We start from the raw sequence: 18,400 nt of genomic DNA on the forward strand, positions 1-18,400 counted from the left end.
CTCCCAGTCTGCTCTAGGTCGATGGCGCCTCTTATTCCCTCTTCCAACCTGGCCGCTATTTGAATTCTCCGTATCTCTAGGATCCACTCACTGTCCCGGGGATGTGGTAGGATAGGCTGGAGGGATTGAAGATCAGAGGTGCCCAGAGAAACAAAGGAATTGCCCCCGAAGGAAGTGAGGTATACATCACCCTAGGGAATGCAATCTAGGGCTGGGTAGCCCTTCAGGAGGCTGTTCTGAGGGCCTAGACCCTCAGCTTATTACCTGGTGGGTTCTCACAGTCCCTGGGAGCTTCTGGAGTAGGACAACAGTGTTGTCAGGAGAGAACAGCTGCGATTTTCTTCCCACCCCGAAAGTCTTTCATTCTCCGTGCCCTGGTCTTTTCCGCTGTATATTCTGCTGGCCAGGGCCGGGCATCCTGCCCTCACCACCTTCCTGTCTCAGTGTCTTTCCTCTCCTTTGCCACGTCACCCACGTCACCCATCTGAGGCCCAGTTCATGTGTCTCACCTTTGCCGAGCCATCCTTGGAATCCACGATGATCTGAAGCCCTCCCATCTACCTTGGGGCAGCTCTCTGGTTGATTCAATTCTCGCTGCGGAACAACTCCTAGCTTTGTGTGCATTTACAGGACTCTCCATTAGAGTCTTTTTATGAAAGGTTGTCTTGCCTCCACAGTCAGACCCTCTGCCAGAACAACTGGTCCCTGGGGCAGTCACTGTACCTTTCCTGGAGCTCCAGCCTCGTGAAGAAGCCCTGCCATACACTCTCCATGGAAGTTGGAAGGGCTGAGCAGGGTGGTGCTGGGGAGCTGGTTAGTTAGTTGTTATTATTGTCAACTTGACACAAACTAGAGTCACCTGAGAAGGGGGACACTCAGTTGAGGAACTGCCTTCTTAGATTGGCCTGTGGACATATCTATAGGGCATTTTCTTGATTAACGGTTGCCTACTGTGGTACTACCCCTGGAAAAGTGGTCCTAGGTTGTATAAGAAAGCAAGCTAAGCAAACCACCAGGAGCAAGTCAGTAAGCAGCATTCTTCCACGGCCTCTGTTTCAGCGCCTGCCTCCAGGTTCCTACCTTCCCTTCATGATCAACGTGGAAGCCAAATAAATCCCTTCTTCCCCAAGTTGCTGTTGTTTAGCATTCCTCACAACAGTAGAAAGCTAAGACAGGCGGACAGTGGGTATGGACTGGGGAGCACCCAATTCATATACAGGGTGGCTGCTTCCCAGATGAGTGATCTCTGGCTTCACACTCATCTCTGGCCTCGGTTTTGTTGACAGAGAAAAGGAGATATCCTGTCACAGTGTCAGGAAAACGAGCATTTGATTGGTATTTGGCAGGATCTTGATGCCTTTAATTTGCATATAGATACATGAGCCAATAAAAGGGAATCTTCTTATGTAGCCTGGAACTGGCTTTGTGGACCAGGCTGGTCTCGAACTTACAGAGATCTGCCTGCCTCTGCTGGAATTACAGGCGTGCAACACCACTACTGGTCTTTGAGTCAATCTTGAAGGGCAGGAAGAAGAGGGGCCGGAATGCAAAGCTTGGTGGGAATTTGAGTCTCTGAGGGGCCTTTGAAGACCGGTGAGGCTGAGTTCCACTGCTAAGCTGGTCCCTGGGTAGTGGAACAAGCGCCCCAACGGGAAGCCCAGTGAGAATCTGAAGTGTGACAGGACCGATAAACACTCGGCACCTGGGCCGCTCATGCAGAGGGTCTCCCGTTTTTTACGCATGACGCAGTCCAGTGCCAAAGGGGTCAGGACCCTCTCCAGGGGTGCGACCCTACATTGTCGGGAGGTGGCAGCACTCCCGCCCCTCCGGAGGGGGCTCACTCGCCGCCGCCGTTGTCACTCAGTCTGTCGCCCGCACGCCTCCCCCTCCAGCATCCCAAGCCTGCAGCTTTCCCCGAAGACATTTGGTGTCAGTATAAGGACGGCTTTTCCTCGCACGCGGCGCGGCTCGGTCTCGCCGCCGCCGCACGTCCCCGCACCGCCCGGCGCTCCGGCTCCTCCGCAGCCCCCGCCGAGCGCAGCCCCCTTGCGCCTCGAGTACGGGCCGGGGGCGCGAGTGGCGCCGGAGCCGGGGACCCAGGCGGCCCGACCTCGCGCCCCCCCAGCGCCCGCCGCCCCGCACCTGCCCCGCCGCGGCCCCGCGCCCCCGCCCCCGGCCCGGAGCGCCGCGCGCCCGCCTTCCGCCGCGCGCTCCAACTCCGCGCGGCTAGCCGCTCGTCCGCGCCGCCCGCCCGGAGCCGCGGCGACCCGCCCGCCATGGCCCGCGCCCCCGGGCCCGCCACCCTGCGCGCGCCGCCCCCCTCGCCCCGGGGGCGCAGCTGATCCCGGAATCCGAGGCGTGGAGCCGGCGGGGCGCGGGGTCCCTCTCCACGCCGGCTTCGGGGACACGCGTCACCCCCACATCTCTGCCCGGGACGACCCATCTGCCCGGCCACGTCCATGCCAAGGTAGGTGAGGCAGTGGATGGAGGTGGAAGGGAAGAAAAGGCTGAGCCCCCTGGTCGTTTTCTTGGCGCGTCGGGCTTTTTCTTTATAGAGGCGTTTATTTATTTATTTATTTATTTATTATTTCTGGGGACTGATTACCCCCCCCCCCCCCCATCTGCCCGCGCGTGCCCATCAGGTGGGCGCCACATCTTGTGCTTGGGGGTGGGGACCCTGCATTGGGGAGGAAGGACAGGGAACTTTGACCGGGCCCCTCTCCAAGGCCACGAAAGTTCTCTTGGTGCCAATACTGAAGCCCAAAGCCGGCTGAACCAGCGCTGCAGAAATTTATTCAACAAGTCAGGCTGCTGGCGGGGGCCGGGGCTGTCTGTCTGTCCGTCCTGCTGTCCCTCCGCTGCTGCGGCTCTGCGACCAGCTGGATCAGAGCTGGTGCCAGTGTCCGGCAGGGCTGAGCTGGGAGCGTTAGCTAGGGAGGAAGAACCGCGGCAGGACTGAGTGGGAGAACCCCAGGCAGGGTTTAACTTTCCTCCAGGCCGGGTGGCGCAGGGCCCCTCCTTGGCCAGTGCCCCGGGTGCCCACCCAGGTCGCGCTGCATGAAGCCAGGTCGGGTTGGAGCGGGCACTCCAGGGGCCAAGAGGAGTCCTCAGCTGCCAGAGAAATGGTTATATAATGAGCGTTTGTGTTGATTGAGATTTAATTGTCTGTTGAGTGGTGTGTGTGGGGTGAAAGGGGCAAGAGGGCTTGTCAGGGGGTGGGTAGGTCTCTTTTGGGGGAGGTCATGATGCCCGGGGGAGGGGGGCTCAGGATAGGCCCAGCTGAGACAGCCACCAGCTCCTGTACTGTGTCCTTTCTCGTCAGGATCGTAGGTGTGGATGAGATTGGGGTCCGAGGAGAGACCCCTAAGATGTGTTCTGGCCTTTGGAATCTGTTTTGGGCAGTGTGTGTGTGTGTGTGTGTGTGTGTGTGTGTGTGTGTGTGTGTATGAGATACAGAAAGAGGGAGGGAGGGAGGGAGAGAGGGAGGGAGAGAGCGAGCACCCGAGCTTGAGCTCAAGCCTGTCTGTGTCTGCGTGCTGACAGGGTCTGAATCGCATGTGAACAGTGTCCTAGGCTGGAGGGCTCAGGCTGGCCTGAGCAATCTGTCAATCCTTTGCCTGAGGGATTTGTCCCTGCAGACCCTGCCACTGCCTGGAGGATCTGATGCCTCACAGAAAAGGGTCCAGGGTCTAGGGTGGAGGGGAGGGGGTTTGATGCGGGAGTTCAGGCCTGTCTTCTCCCTGTCCTTACTCAGGAAGCGGAATCACTGCTTGAGTTAACATCCCCATTCAGCTCCAAGGACTCATTCAAAACTCTTGTTCACCCCTCAGGACAAACTTTCTGTTTGAGCTCCAAGTCCTTGGGCTGGGCGATGGTGATCCCAGGCAAGGGATATCAGTGGGTGAGAGTTCAGGATGGGATAGGGAGATACTGAGCTGGAAACCAAGCTTGGGGCAGCAGTCTAGGGGCGAATGCAGAGGCAGGAAGAGAATATCCTGGGGACACTGCGCTGGCCTGGCACTGAACTGGAGAACCTTCCATACCCTCAAAGGCCTGAGCCTCATCGTACTTTGTCCTGCAGGATCCATTCTGACTGTTCAGAGCTGTGCCAGCCAGCGGGAGGCTCTTCAAGCAGCCAGATCAGCTTGGTGGGGGGGAGGGGCTGAAAGCCTGTCTGGAGACCTCTTTCCCTTGACTAAAGTTCTTTATCCTCCTTACCTGAGTTTCTGTCTAGCCCCCTTGCCTGTCTCCTCCACTTCTATCTCATATCAGTAGCTCCTGCTAGTCTGGGCCAGAGAGGGTATCTTCTAAGCCCGCCAGAGGGCGCCAGGAAGTCTTCATCCCTGATGGTTGACTCCCCTTGACCTTGGGCAGGTGGGTGGGGTTTTGCTGTGGGAACCTCCTACTCACTCTTCCGCTGTAGCTGGTTCTAGTCCTGGCCCTGGAGGGCCTGCCTATCACCCACTGAGACTGGGGCGCAGTTACTGCAAGTACCATCCTGAAGCCAGAGCCTGACGCTTCTGAACTCAGAGACCTGCTCTGAGCACACAGCCTGGCCACCTCTGCCTCTCTGTCCCCAGTCCCTTCATCATAACCCTCATTACCTGCCCAATTCCATTGTTCACCCCACACCCCAAGTGTAGCTCCCAGGGCAGACTCTGGGCCCTACCCTCCCTCCACCCACAGAGATGCGCTCCCACCCCCAGCAGCTCGGAGCTCGTTTTCAAGGCTGGTGTGGTTTCCTGAGCTGTGCCGTCTCTCACCCTTGCCTTGCTTGCTCTCTGACTCTCCAGCGCTTCATCTGGGGTGCTTCAAAACTGTCTGCCAAGTGAATGCTGGCTTGAGGGTGGAGGGCCGGAGGAGGGGAAATCAAGGCCCACTTCCCACCCTTGGCACCTCCATCTCCTCTCCCTCCTCCTCCCTCCCTCTTTTCCCACTTCATCTCTTCCCTCCCGCTCTCCTTTCTGGAGAACGTTTTCTTCCCACGTGTTCCCAGAGTGTGCCTTGCATAGTGCCCTCTGTTCACCCCGATGTCCTCCAGAGTGTTAGGCCCGGGCTGGGGCCGTTGACTCCACAGATGTGTGGGTGCATGCTCCTGTGTGAACATCTGTAGATCCCTGGTCTGCAGGTTTGTGGGTCCTGAAATCTGAACGATGTAGGGCAAGTCTTCCCCGTCCTAAGCTGCCAGCTGGAAACAAGAAGACAATAAACCTGGATTTCTGAGTTATTAAGCACCTACTGAGTGCCAGGCCTGATTCTGCTCTCTAGGATCCAGAGGTGAGAGAAGAGAACAGGCCAAATGGGTCTTTTAGGGGCTTCCATGCCTTGAGGGAGGGTCTGGCTTCCTTGCTGCAAGTCTCCATACCCTCTCATGCTCTGGGAGTGAGACTCAGGCTGTGCTTGACTCATGGGGTGCTGGATACATGGTCACTGAACACCCTAAGCAGGTGCTGGCAACTTGGGGCTCTTGAACAGGAGAGAGGGAGAGTAGAGGGCCCTGGAGCTAGTGTCTCTTTGGGCTTGGAATCAGAAGAGACCTTGGTCTCCAGGGTCCTCCCTGGGCCGGCTGTCCCCTTCTGCTGGCTTTGGCTAATGATGCATCCTGAGACAGACATTTGGGCTCTTGTTTTACTCCCTGCTGTGCACCCTGACCTACTGAGCAGCAAGGGCTGGGTTAAGGCTCAAGTGCCCCCACCCAAGCTTTTATCCCAGCCAGTCTGTGATTGGGGGCTCTGAGGGGCAGGCCACTCAGCGTGGCGCGCTCAGCTTGTTGTAATTGGGATAATGCTTCTACCTTAAAGGATTTTTTTTTTTTTTTTTTTTTTGCTAGACTTAGAAGTATCTCTGCAGTACCTAGCATGGGGCCTCGAAGGGGAAGCTGTTTTCCTTTCGTTAAGGTACTTTCCAAATCTCTCTCCATTTGTTATCTGCTTGGAGAGGGAGAGAGGCACCATCCTCCGTGTTTTTCACAGATGGAGATGAAAAGGGAGGTAGGGAAGGGGTGCCGGGCACAGCCTGGGCTCTGGGACTCCTGGTCCAGTGTTCCTTTTCGTGGGACCCACCTCACTACCATCAGGGACCGCCCGCACCCCGAGTTGTTAGTTGGAGTAAGACCCAAAGCTCTAATTACTGCAAAGTGAGGAAAGCAATCAGCAGAGACACCTGCTGGGAGATGTGCAAATGGTGGCCATTCAGGAACAGCCTTACTTGCTCATATTCATCATGAGGCCAAGGGCCACCGAAAACAAACACAATGTCTGGGGCCAGGTGGGCAGGTGCTTTAGTGGGGCAGGGGCACCTGGCCCACATTTTAACTCCTAACTCACAGTTAGACCTCCCAGTTCTTCCACTAAGTAGTCTTTGACCTTGGGGAAGACCCATTCCTCTCTCCGTGCCTCAGTTTCCTCTTTTCCGGAGAGAACACATATGCTCGCTGCTCGGGGTTGTGACTAGGTGCCTGGCATACTGTAAATGACAACAGACGACCCTGGCTGGGACACTTGTTAGTTGTCCCAGGAGGAGTGGCTGAGCCCAGTTCTCTGAGTGTGCTGCAAAGCCCGAAGGCTAGCTGTTGATTTTAGTTGGGGAGCCAAGAGGAGTTTAGGATGTGGGCAGGCTCAGCTAGCCAGACCAGAGCCAGTTCGGTGTGAGTTCATTCACCTGGGGGCCAAAGGTAAGCATCTGAGCAACTGCACAGCAACTCAGAAGACCTGAGGGGGGTCACCGGACCCCCCTGAGGCTTAGGTGCTGGTGTCTGTGTTGTGTTTGGGCTCCAGAGCACCAGTCTGCGTGAGAGAGGCCTCACCTGCAGCATCAGGCAGGTGGCCTGCAGGCTCAGTGTGAATCTAGCCCTGTCCCTGCAGAGGACATTGGGTAAGCTCAAGTGAGACCAAGAGGGGTTCTGGGAGTCTGGCGATCTGGAAATTGTCATCTGAGGAATGGTTGAGGGAGCTGGTGATAAGAGGCCTGGGGCAGATGAGGCTCAGGGGTGGGCGGGCTGTCACCGTGCATCTGCAGGGCTGTCATGCGGAAGAGGGAGCAGACAGGAATCTAGGGGCTCGGAGACGATGCCTGCAAGGCTCTGGGAGGCAGTCTTCCCAAAGCCTTATTAGGTTTCTTGGTGGCCCCCAAATTCAGCCTTTGCCCTGGTTTGTGTGTGTGAGGGCTGTGTATCTGTGTGAGCGCCTGAGCATGCATGTATGTGTCTGTGGTCTCTCTCTCTCTCTCTCTCTCTCTCTCTCTCTCTCTCTCCTTTCTTTCTTTTTCTTTTTGGATTGGTTTTTCAAGACACGGTTTCTTTGTATATCTCTGGCTGTCCTGGAACTCATTCTATAGATCAGGCTAGCCTTGAACTCAGAGATCTGCCTGCTTCCACCCCTGAATGCTGGGATTAAAAGGCATACACCACATCACCTGGTGCGCCTGTGATTTCTGTGTGTGTATGTGAGTATGTGTCTGTGAGTGTGTAATGTACTGGTCTGTGTGATCATATGGTGTGTGTGTATCTGGGTATGATTATATGTATATGTTGTGTGTGTGTGTGCTGCATGTCTGTGGTATATATAATGAATATCTTTGCTATGTATGTGTGTGATTGTGTGTATGTATCTGCATTTTATGGGGTATTTGTATACATTCATGTGTTACATATTATCCATGTCTGTGGTTGTATGTGAAGATATGTTGTGATGTGAAGATATGTTGTGTGTATAGAGTATTGTGTATTTGTTCTGTGTGTGACTGTGTGTTATACTTGTGAATGCCTGTTGCCAGTGGGTATTGTGTGTCCACACAGGAGTGTAACAGTGAGCATGAGACTGTGGGTGTGTATGTATACTTGGTGCTTTTTGTGTGTGTGATAGTGGGTTGGACCATTTTAAGGGTTCTGTTTGTTTCCAGAGTACCCTCTCTGTGAAGATCTAGAGACCATGAACACCTATGAACCAGGCACTGTTTTCAGGACCCCAGACTCCCAGGACTGTAGAAATCTGTGGCTGAGGCCACTGTGGAGCATGGGAGAACAGCCTGAGGTCTCACTGTGCACAAGCCCTGTGCCTGGTGGGTTACCCCAGCTCACCCCGGCAGCAGCTCTGCCTCAGAGCAACCACCGCCACATTTCATAGTCAGACAGCACCTCCAAGCTGTCATGTGCCAAGGTGGGCTGGTGTCAGAGCTGGGACCTGAACACGGGCTGCAATTCTGAGCTCCATGCCCCGAAACACCACACTGGAGGTTTTCATTCATTAAAGAATTGCTTGCCTCTGGTTCTACTGAGAGCAAGACATCCTGATTTTGAGATTCCTGGACCCTCATATTCTCTGAATGATTTTATTGTCTGCTTTGTGGTTGTTGACTAAAGAATAAACAGGTTACCTGACACCATGAGAACACACACACACACATACACACTCACACCCCTACTAGGGCCGTGATCTATGGAGACCAAGGACTCCAAGAACTCTAGGTGCTGACTGGGGTACTCTGGAAGACAGGTTTCCTACTGCTTTGGGAGACTGAGGGTCTTATTTGGACCAGCAGCTTTGTCTCCACTGCCTCTTGACCCAGCCTGTTTTTAGGGCACCCAAGTTGTTGCTGCAATAGTTGGGTTTTTGGACTTGGGAATGAGCAGACTTGATCTGGGATTCATCTTTTCTACCCACTACCCTGTGTCAGGGTAGTGGTGAACTGCTGAACTCCTCTGGGTCCTGATCTCTTCTTATTCCAAAAAGGAAAATATTCATGCAATCGTGAGACTGATAGGGCTTTTGGTCATTGCCTAATGGTGATGGTGGTGACTGTGGTGATGATGGTGATGTTGATAATGGTGATGGTGGTGATGATGGTGATGTTGATAATGGTGATGGTGGTGATGATGGAAAGGATGATGATGGTGGTGGTAATGGTGCTGATGTTGATGGTGATGCTGCTGATGTGGTAATGGTGATGACAGTGATGATGGTGATGGTGGTGAAGGTGATGGTGATGATGATGGTGATGACGGTGATGAAGGTGATGGTGGTGAAGGTGGTGATGATGGTATTGGTGGTGATTGTGATGGCAATGTTGATGGTGGTGGTAGCAGTAATGGCAAAGGGAGCACAGGGTTAGCAGCCCTTACGCATGGTCCACATGGTCACATGCATGCTCAGACTTCTTTTTTTTCCTGTGGCCTTCCATCTGCAGCACATCGCTTCTCCATAGGGGCCTACTGAGAGAGGCAGGAGAAAGGCTGAGCTTTGTAGAGAGAAGTGAGGCTCCAAGGGGCCGTGGGATCAGGAATGGGGATGGGATTCCAGACACAGTGGGCCTCTGCTATGCTCTTCTCATGGTTGTCCACCACTACCTGGAAGGATCATGGAGGAAAGAGTGTCAGGATCAGACCCGTAGAGCATCAAGAGGGGGGAGCCTTGGGGATGTGGAGGAACTCTGACTCTGAGGCCTGATGGACCTGATTCTGAACCTACTGATGTCTTCAGCTAGAGTGTGTCTTTTTGTCTTGGTGAGTCAAGACAGGGTGGAGCTCAGCTGCCAGTTCTTCAAGGGCTCCTAGTCATGGCACAGGCAGGAAGGAGGGGATTTTGAGCTAGATGTGGGTGCTTTAGGAATGGAGATTGGAGGCTAGTCACCGGGGAGCAGGGTAGAGAGTAGAGACTGGGTGGGTGCTGGGGGCCAAGTCAGAGAATGGAGGGTAGATGAACCCTGGAGATCAAGTCAAAAAGTGGAGGCTGGGTGAATGAGTGCTGAGATCAAGTCAAAAGGTGGAGGAGGTTGGGCAGATGCAGGGAAGTGGGCCAGAGGCCGGAGGCCGGAGGCCGGGTGGGTGCTGGGGGCCAAGTTGAGGATGGAGGCTAGGTGAGTGCAGGAAGCAGGCCAGAGGTTGAGGGCTGGACTGTCACCGAGGTGGTGGCTGTAGTGGTAATGATATCTAGGAGAGGTATGAAGATGGAGGATGGTAACTTTAGTGAGTCTAAACAGAGGCCAGAGAACCTCCTATCAGGTGGTAGGAGGTGGAGTCGAGAGAGGAGAGGGTGGAGCTGGATATGTGTGGCCTCTAAGCTCAGCAGTTCTCCCCACTGTGTGGCTACATGGAGGGTTTCCATGATGGCGAGAGGCTGCCACTGGGGACGCAAGACCCAGAGCCTTTGCTCATGTCCACAGCCCATTTATCCAGCCCTCTTTGCTCTCTACATCCATCTCTGACTCTGAAGAACTCCTACCCACAGAGGGTATACCATTAGACGTGTGGCTCAGGGCACACCTCCAGTGACTTAGGATGCACTTGGAGTCATCCTAGAGGGGCTCTCCAGCTTCTCTCTGTTCCCTGCTCCATTAGCCACACTGGCCTCATTCCTTTCCTCTGTCCCTTAAATGCATCCAGCCACTTCAGCCTCCTAGTCTCTGCACAGGTCCTTCCTTCTGCCTGGAGTGTTCTTTCCCCAGAACAATGCTGGCAGTGCCTTTTGAGTCTAGAATCTGTTCTGTTTTGCTCTTAAATGCTTCTCTCCCTTTAGAGAAGAGGAGGGGATTTATTACGATTCCCGCCATACCCCCTTGTTTATTTACTTTTCAATACTTTTGACTTATGTATTCAACAACTATTTATTGAGCATCTAGTATGTCCCAAGCACTCACTGTTCACTGCTGGAGTTACAGCAGTAGATGTAACGGGCAACCATCTGTGCTCTCAGTTACAGCCATGTGAAAGGCTAAGAAGACAGAGTCCAAATCACAGAGATACAAACACAAAAATGGTACACTCCATAGGAGGGTGGCCAGGGTAGTGAAAAGCCAGGAAGAGAAGTGAAATGTGGATCCTTTTCTTATGCTGTTGTGTGGGCTGAATGAGGGCTGATGCAAATTCACCAGCAAAGCCGTGGAGCCTGTGCACACACAGTAGGCGCTCAGGACAATCAGGACAATCAGGACAATCAGGACAAGCCAAGGGAATATGCTCCAGTAAGAGGGTGTAGTGTGAGTTAAGGCCCGGAAAAGGCAGTGCCACCCTAGGGACCCAGGAGGTCCCATTTGGCTAGAGCAATGGTTGATGGAGGGAGTGGTGGGTTCCAAAGCTGGTCCCAGTGATGGGAAGACCTGGAGCTACCCCAGGGAGGGTGCTGTTCTACCTGGGTGGTTGATGCGTGGCCAGCCAAGGCGCTTATGTAAGGCTTGTGCTGTTTTTCTGGAATTGGGAGCAAAGCTCGGAGCTCAGGAGAAAACACTGCGGCCCTGACCAGCCGGGCGAAGCGGCAGGAAGTACCAGCTCCTGTCCCGTTGCTCATGGGAGCAGAGACGTGTCTGGATCCATCAGCTCAGCGTGGCTCAGTCATTGTAGCCGCCAGCAGCAGCCAGGACTGTAGGCCTTTAGACTCTCCAAAGCTGCCTAGTTTGGATAAGCCTTCAGGGATGTGCGGCCCCCGAGGGTGAGGTTCTAGGGGGCTGGGCTCTAAGAGTGTCTTCCCTTCCTAGCCTGCCAGGGGGGCAGTCAGGCCAGTGCCAGTTGCCGCTTGTTTTAGGTGGATCGAGAGGGCTGGAACTGGAATTCTGACTTCTTTTCTACCCCTGGTTCTATACAAGCTGCCCCCTTTCCTGGGCCTCAGTTTCCCTATTATTACCACCCCCACCCCCTGGCCCCCGTAAGGTGGCTGAATGCATCTGAATAAGATTAGTACATAGAGCTGCCCCTGAGTGGAGTCAGGGCCAGTGTGTAAGATTGGTAGGCCAAGGACACTTCAAATCAGGGCCCTTGGTAAAGCAATAAGGATTTCAGAGAGGCAAGACAGACCTAGAAGCCATGTGGCTGAGGCCCAGCTCTGCTCTTACCTAGCTGTGTGTCTGCTCTGGGCTTCAGTTTCTCTGCCTGTAAAGCAGAGAGATTAGTCTTGTAGATCCCTGGGTTCTCATCTGTGTGTGTGTGTGTGTGTGTGTGTGTGTGTGTGTGTGTGTGTGTGTGTGTGTATGTGTGTGTGTGTGTGTGTGTGTGTGTATATATGTGTGTATGTATATGTGTGTATGTATGTGTGCTTGTGTGTGTGTGCATGTGTATGTGTGTATGTGTGTGTGTGTGTGTGTGTGTATATATGTGTGCTTTTGTGTGTGTGTGCGTGCATGCATGTGTGTGTGTGTGTATGTGTGTATATATATGTGTGTATGTATATGTGTGTATGTATATGTGCTTGTGTGTGTGCATGTGTATGTGTGTATGTGTGTGTGTATATGTGTGTATGTATATGTGTGTGTATGTATGTGTGCTTTTGTGTGTGTGTGCATGCGTGCATGTGTGTGTGTGCGTATGTGTTCCTGGTCCAAGAGCTCACTGGAGATCGCCAATGCCGCTTCCTCAGGGAAGCTGCTGATATTTCCCCCCCTCCCCCTTTAGTGTCTGATTCCAAAGAGCCCAGTTTCTCCTTTGTAACACATTGCTCTGGCAGCTGAGCCTATGTTCACAGTAGCATCCTCATTTCCCTAAAATTTTACTTCACTGATAAATAGATAACTCATCTTTTATATATTATTTTGGAAAGATTGATTCTATTATTTTAAAATGATGTGTGTGTGTGTGTGTGTGTGTGTGTGTGTGTGTGTGTGTCTATGTGTGGGCATGTGCATGTGAGTGCAGGTACTCAAGGAGTCCAGAAGAGGGCATCAGATCCCTTGAAGCTATACTTACAGACAGTTGTGAATGGCCTAACATGGGTGCTGGGAACTGAATTAGGGTCCTTGCAAGAGCAGCATGCATTCTTAACTGCCCAGCCATCTCTCCTTCCCCTTTTGAATGTATTTATTTATTTTTGGAGACAAGTTCTCTAGCCTAAGTTGGCCTCAAACAACCTGTGTAGTCGTGGATGCCCTTACACTTCTGATTCTTCTGCCTCTACCTCTTCTGTGTTAGGATTGTAGGTGTGCCACTGTGTCTGGTTTATGTGTTGCTAGAGATGGAACGTAGGACCTTGTGTGTGCTAGGCAAGCACTCTACTAATTGAGCTACATCCTTAGCCCTCCTAGACTTTCATTAGTTAGTTAGTTTATTTATTTAGACAGTACTGGGAATACCCTCTACCTCTGAGTCACAACCCCCAACCAGAACTCTAGTTCAGCACCATGAAAGTAAAAAAAAAAAAAAAAAAAAAAAGACATCATTTACATTCTTAGGTTTTATTTATTTATTTATTTTAGATCGGTCATTTGCCGAAGCCCACTCTGACTAGGCTTGCCTAATGACCATCTTCCTGAGTGATTCTGACTCAGGTGCAGTGGCTGTGTCTCTGCTATAATTCACGTGGCCTTAGCGAGGGCAAGGGGTAGCTTTCAGCTAGACTGTCTGGGCTGTGCCACCCAGCTATGCTGGGGAATGGGTGCCCTGGGTGCCAAACCAATTCCCTTCTGTGTCCTTCTCTGCTCCCTAGGGCTCCCTGCTTCACGCTGACATGGCTGACAGCAACTTGCCACCCTTATCTGCAGCAGTCCCGGCCCCTGAGCCGGGAATCACTGAGCAGCCAGGGCCCCGGAGTCCCCCTCCGTCCCCTCCAGGCCTGGAGGAGCCACTGGATGGAACCAATCCTGAAGTCCCACACCCAGACCTGGCACCTGTTGCCTTCTTTTGCCTGCGCCAGACCACGAGCCCCCGGAACTGGTGCATCAAGATGGTATGTAACCCATATCCTTTGGAGGCCGGTGTGTCTGTGCCCAGCCCAGGGGCCAGTGTGGGAAGGAAGGATGGATAGAGCAGTTTCCTGGCTACTGGGCTGCCAACATGGTTCTCTGGCCAGCAGAACTGAGGGCTTCAGTGAGCCTCCTGGGCCTTGGTGAGTGGACACATAGCCATCTGAGGAGATGTCAAGGGTGGAGGCTGAACCTGGGGTCTTGTTGGGGTCTTCTGGAAGCTGCTGATGGCTGTTTTCGGCTAAGGGTCCCTAAGCAATAATCTGCTTGGGGGCACTGAATTTATCATTGCTGCATGGGGGATAAAGTTTCCAGTTCATAAGCTTTGGGACACAAATTCAAGATCTTTCACAGGTTCCTATTACCCCCAGGTTTCAGAGACATGTCCTAACCTAGCCCACCAGATTCTCGGTACCCTGACCTTGCCTTCTCCACACTCTGCTCCCCCTGGGCTCATCCATGACCTGGGCTTCCCACATACCATTCCCTCTGTCTAAAATGCCTTTTCCTTCCCTCTTCACCTGGTCAAATCCTTTGTCATATCCTTCAAATCACATCCTCAGTGTCGCCTCCTTAGCAGCCCTCTGTGATTCCCTGGGGCTCCTCGTGTGGCCTCACATTAAGCTGCGGAATTTTTTTGGTGGCAATATCTCATAGCCAAGATTAGTTGTGAAGCTAAAGATGACCTTGAACTTTTGATCCTTCTACCGTCAGCACTCAGGAGGCAGGGGCAGGCAGATGTCTGTGAGTTCAAGGCCAGCCTGGGCTACAGAGCGAGACCTGTGAGCAGTGTTCAGGCCAAAGAAGTGACTGCAGGAGGTTGGAGCTTTTTCCCTTCCCTCCTTCCTTACCTCTCTCCTTTCCTTTTTTCTTCCTTCCTTCCTTTTTGAGACAGGGTTTCTCTGTGTAGCCTTGGCTGTCCTGGAACTCACTCTGTAGACCAGGCTGGCCTCGAACTCACAGAGATCCTCCTGCCTCTGCCTCCCGTTCAGGGATTAAAGGCGTGTGCTACCACTGCCCAGCTCTGTTAGGCTTTTCAAGGAAGGTAAACCTTTGGTGTGACTGAGGTTTGAGCTTTTGAGGAAGAGAAGGCAGGGAGACAGCAGGACAAGGTCAGGGCCTATCATAGCAGCTGACAGGAGAACATTTTGGGTGCTGTATGACGTTGAGTAGGTCACTGGACCTCTCTGAATTTCTGTTGGTAGGCTGGTCACTATGGCTCTGGCCTGTAGAAGACCTTCCTTGGGAATGTGACTCTGATAGGCTCTGGCAGGGCTGGCTGGGCTGACATGACCCATGCTATCTGTCCCAAGTGCTATGGAGAAGTCTCTACTTGAGCAGGGACCAATGTCTTGTCTGTTGAGTGTGTGTGACTTTGTGCTGGCCCTTTTCTCTGAGCCCCAGTGCCTCCATCTGGAGAGAAGGAGCTGGTGAGATGTCTCCTTTCGGCTTTGGGAGTCAAGACCAGCCATGCTCACCCAATGGGACAGTGCCTAGCACTGGGACTCAGGCTGTCACCTAATTAGACTGGGCAGCTACATTGCTGACCTGTTGGTCAAATAGGGCCCTCTAGTCACTCTGCCCATTGACTTCACCTTGTCTCCTCTGCTCAGAGAGTCCAGTTTGAGTAGGACACAATGGGGCTGGCCTGGGAGGGAGAGAAGGGGCCTTTGGTGGAGCTGAGCGAAAAGAGATTTGGTGGCTGGAGAGATGCTCAGTAGTTAACAGTGTGTGCTCTCTTCCAGAAGACCCATGCACAGCTCACAACCATTTGCAACTCCAGCTTTTCTTGGTTAGATTTTTTTGTCAACTTGGCACAAACTAGCATTTGGGAAGAGGAGACTCAACTGAGAAAATACCTCCATCCAGATTGCCTGTACACAAGCCTGTGGGGGCATTTTCTTTTTCTTTCTGTTTGGTTTTTTGAGACAAGCTTTCTCTGTGTAGCTCTGGTTATCTTGGAACACGCTCTGTAGAACAGGCTGGCTTTCAACTCAGAGATCTACCTGCCTCAGCCTCCCAAGTGCTGGGATTAAAGGTGTGTGCCATTGTGCCTGGTTGGCATTTTCTTGATTCGTGGTTGATGTGAGTCTAGCCCACAGTGGGTGGTGTCACCCCTAGGCTGGTGGTACTGAGCTATATAAGAAAGCAGACTGAACAAGCCATGGGGAGCAAGGCAGTAAGCAGCGCCCCCCATGGTCTCTGCTTCAGTTCCTGTCTCCTGGTTTCTTCTGTGACTTTTTATCTTGACTTCCCTCAGTGATGGAGTGTAACTCGAGAGCTGTAAGCCAAATACACCCTTTCTTCCCCAAGTTGCTTTTGGCTGTGGTGTTTAATCACAGTACTAGAAATCCTAACTAAGACAAGCTCTAAGGGATCTGATGCTCCTTTCTGGACTCTGAGGCCCCTGAAGACATATGGCACACATACAAAAATAATAAGAATGAATTAAAAAGAGACAGATTTAGCCAAAGGGACACAGTTCACCTACACCTTTTCTTCTGCTCTACCCTTGGCTGTCTACACATCCTTTTGCTACCGACTTGCATCCCTCTCCTCCCTCCCTCCTCCTGCTATCCACCTGCATCCCACTCCTCCCTCCCTCCTCCTGCCTCCTCTTCCTCCTCCAACTTCAATCATCCCTCCTCCCTCTATCCTTCAGCCCTCCTCCGGCCTTCTTTTTCCATCTTTCCATTTTCCTCCATCTCCTTTCCTTCTTAATTCAATCTCCATTCTCCACACTCCTTTTCTATATTCCTTCCTCAACATCAATCTATTCTTCCATTTCCAATCCTCTACCCTCTATCTTTTCTCCCTCTCTTCCTTCCTTTCTCCATTCTCCATTCTCAGCCCTCTTCCCTTCCCTCCATCTTCCACCTCTTCATCCTTCCTCCATCCCCTTTTTCTTCCTCCATCTTGTTTTTCTTTCAATATTCCTTCTTTCCTCATCCTCCATCCTTCTTCCACCTTCTATGTCCCCTTCATCCTCCATTCTCCTTTCACCTCCTTCATCTCCTCCACCTTCATCTCCTCCACCTTCATCTCCTCCACCTTCATCTCCTCCACCTTCATCTCCTCCACCTTCATCTCCTCTACCTTCATCTCCTCCACCTTCATCTCCTCTACCTTCATCTCCTCTACCTTCATCTCCTCTACCTTCATCTCCTCCACCTTCATCTCCTCCATCCCCCATCTCCTCCACCTTCATCTTCTCCACCTTCATCTCCTCTACCTTCATCTCCTCCATCCCCCATCTCCTCCACCTTCATCTTCTCCACCTTCATCTCCTCTACCTTCATCTCCTCCATCCCCCATCTCCTCCACCTTCATCTCCTCCACCTTCATCTCCTCCACCTTCATCTCCTCCACCCCCATCTCCTCCACCTTCATCTCCTCCACCCCCATCTCCTCCACCTTCATCTCCTCCACCCCCATCTCCTCCACCTTCATCTCCTCCACCCCCATCTCCTCCACCTTCATCTCCTCCACCCCCATCTCCTCTACCTTCATCTCCTCCACCTTCATCTCCTCTACCTTCATCTCCTCCATCCCCCATCTCCTCCACCTTCATCTCCTCCATCCCCCATCTCCTCCACCTTCATCTCCTCCACCTTCATCTCCTCCATCCCCCATCTCCTCCACTTTCATCTCCTCCATCCCCCATCTCCTCTACCTTCATCTCCTCCACCCCCATCTCCTCCACCTTCATCTCCTCTACCTTCATCTCCTCCATCCCCCATCTCCTCCACCTTCATCTCCTCCACCTTCATCTCCTCCATCCCCCATCTCCTCCACCTTCATCTCCTCCATCCCCCATCTCCTCCACCTTCATCTTCTCCACCCCCATCTCCTCTACCTTCATCTCCTCCATCCCCCATCTCCTCCACCTTCATCTCCTCCACCTTCATCTCCTCCATCCCCCATCTCCTCCACCTTCATCTTCTCCACCTTCATCTCCTCTACCTTCATCTCCTCCATCCCCCATCTCCTCCACCTTCATCTCCTCCACCTTCATCTCCTCCACCCCCATCTCCTCCACCTTCATCTCCTCCACCTTCATCTCCTCCACCTCCATCTCCTCCATTCCCCATATTCTCTATCCTCTGTCTCCTCCATCCTCCAACTTCCACTTCCTCCATCTTCCTTCCACCTCCTTCATTTCTCCTTCCTCCCTCCCTCCCTCCCTCCCTCCCTCCCTCCCTTTCTTCCTCCTGTCCTTTTTCCTTCTTCCTTGGGAAGTCTCCTCAACTCTGAATGTCTGGTGCTGTCAGTGGCAACAGTTGCTGTTTCTGTGTTGGAGTAGGGACTCAGTTCTCAGCTGGAACTTCAGATCACAGCTGGGGTAGTGCCAAAGCAGAGTGAGGTCAGGGACTCCAGGCTCAGAGTCAAGTCTAGAAGCTTCTGTGACAGAAGCTCAGAGTCTCAGAGTTTACAGGCAGGATTTAAGGCTGAGTGACAGGAAAGCTGGACACTTAATAATCCAAGCTCTGAAAAATTCATGTTCCAGATGTGTGAACTTGGCATCTGGGATGTTGTGTGCCTGGGGTCCAGGGACCTGGGACTGGGGGCTGTGATCACAGAGCTGAGGCTGGAGTCTCCTGGTAGACAGGTAGGTGGGAGCCAGAGGATTTCTGTATCAACTGGGGGACTCTGCGACAGGGACTTGGGGGACCACTGAGCTTCCAGTGCTCAGAGACAGCCTGTGGTGGAGAGGGACCTTCTATCAGGCGTTGAGGATCTG

General features: G+C 52.9%; 1 protein-coding gene across 3 annotated transcripts in view; it reads left to right on the plus strand.

Annotated features, from left to right (window-relative positions):
- Window positions 1–2,285: 2,285 nt before the first annotated feature.
- The window catches only part of Cacna1i (calcium voltage-gated channel subunit alpha1 I), a 116,124-nt gene continuing 100,009 nt past the window's right edge, over window positions 2,286–18,400 (plus strand). For all 3 annotated transcript variants that reach the window (XM_036207532.1, XM_036207534.1, XM_036207533.1), the window contains exons 1-2: window positions 2,286–2,467; window positions 13,404–13,654. In XM_036207532.1, coding sequence (XP_036063425.1) covers window positions 13,425–13,654 — 230 coding nt within the window. In that variant the 5' untranslated portion in view covers window positions 2,286–2,467; window positions 13,404–13,424. The remainder of the gene's footprint in view (window positions 2,468–13,403; window positions 13,655–18,400) is intronic.

Source organism: Onychomys torridus, chromosome 16 (assembly GCF_903995425.1).
Source record: "Onychomys torridus chromosome 16, mOncTor1.1, whole genome shotgun sequence".
NCBI classification, from domain to species: Eukaryota; Metazoa; Chordata; class Mammalia; order Rodentia; family Cricetidae; genus Onychomys; species Onychomys torridus.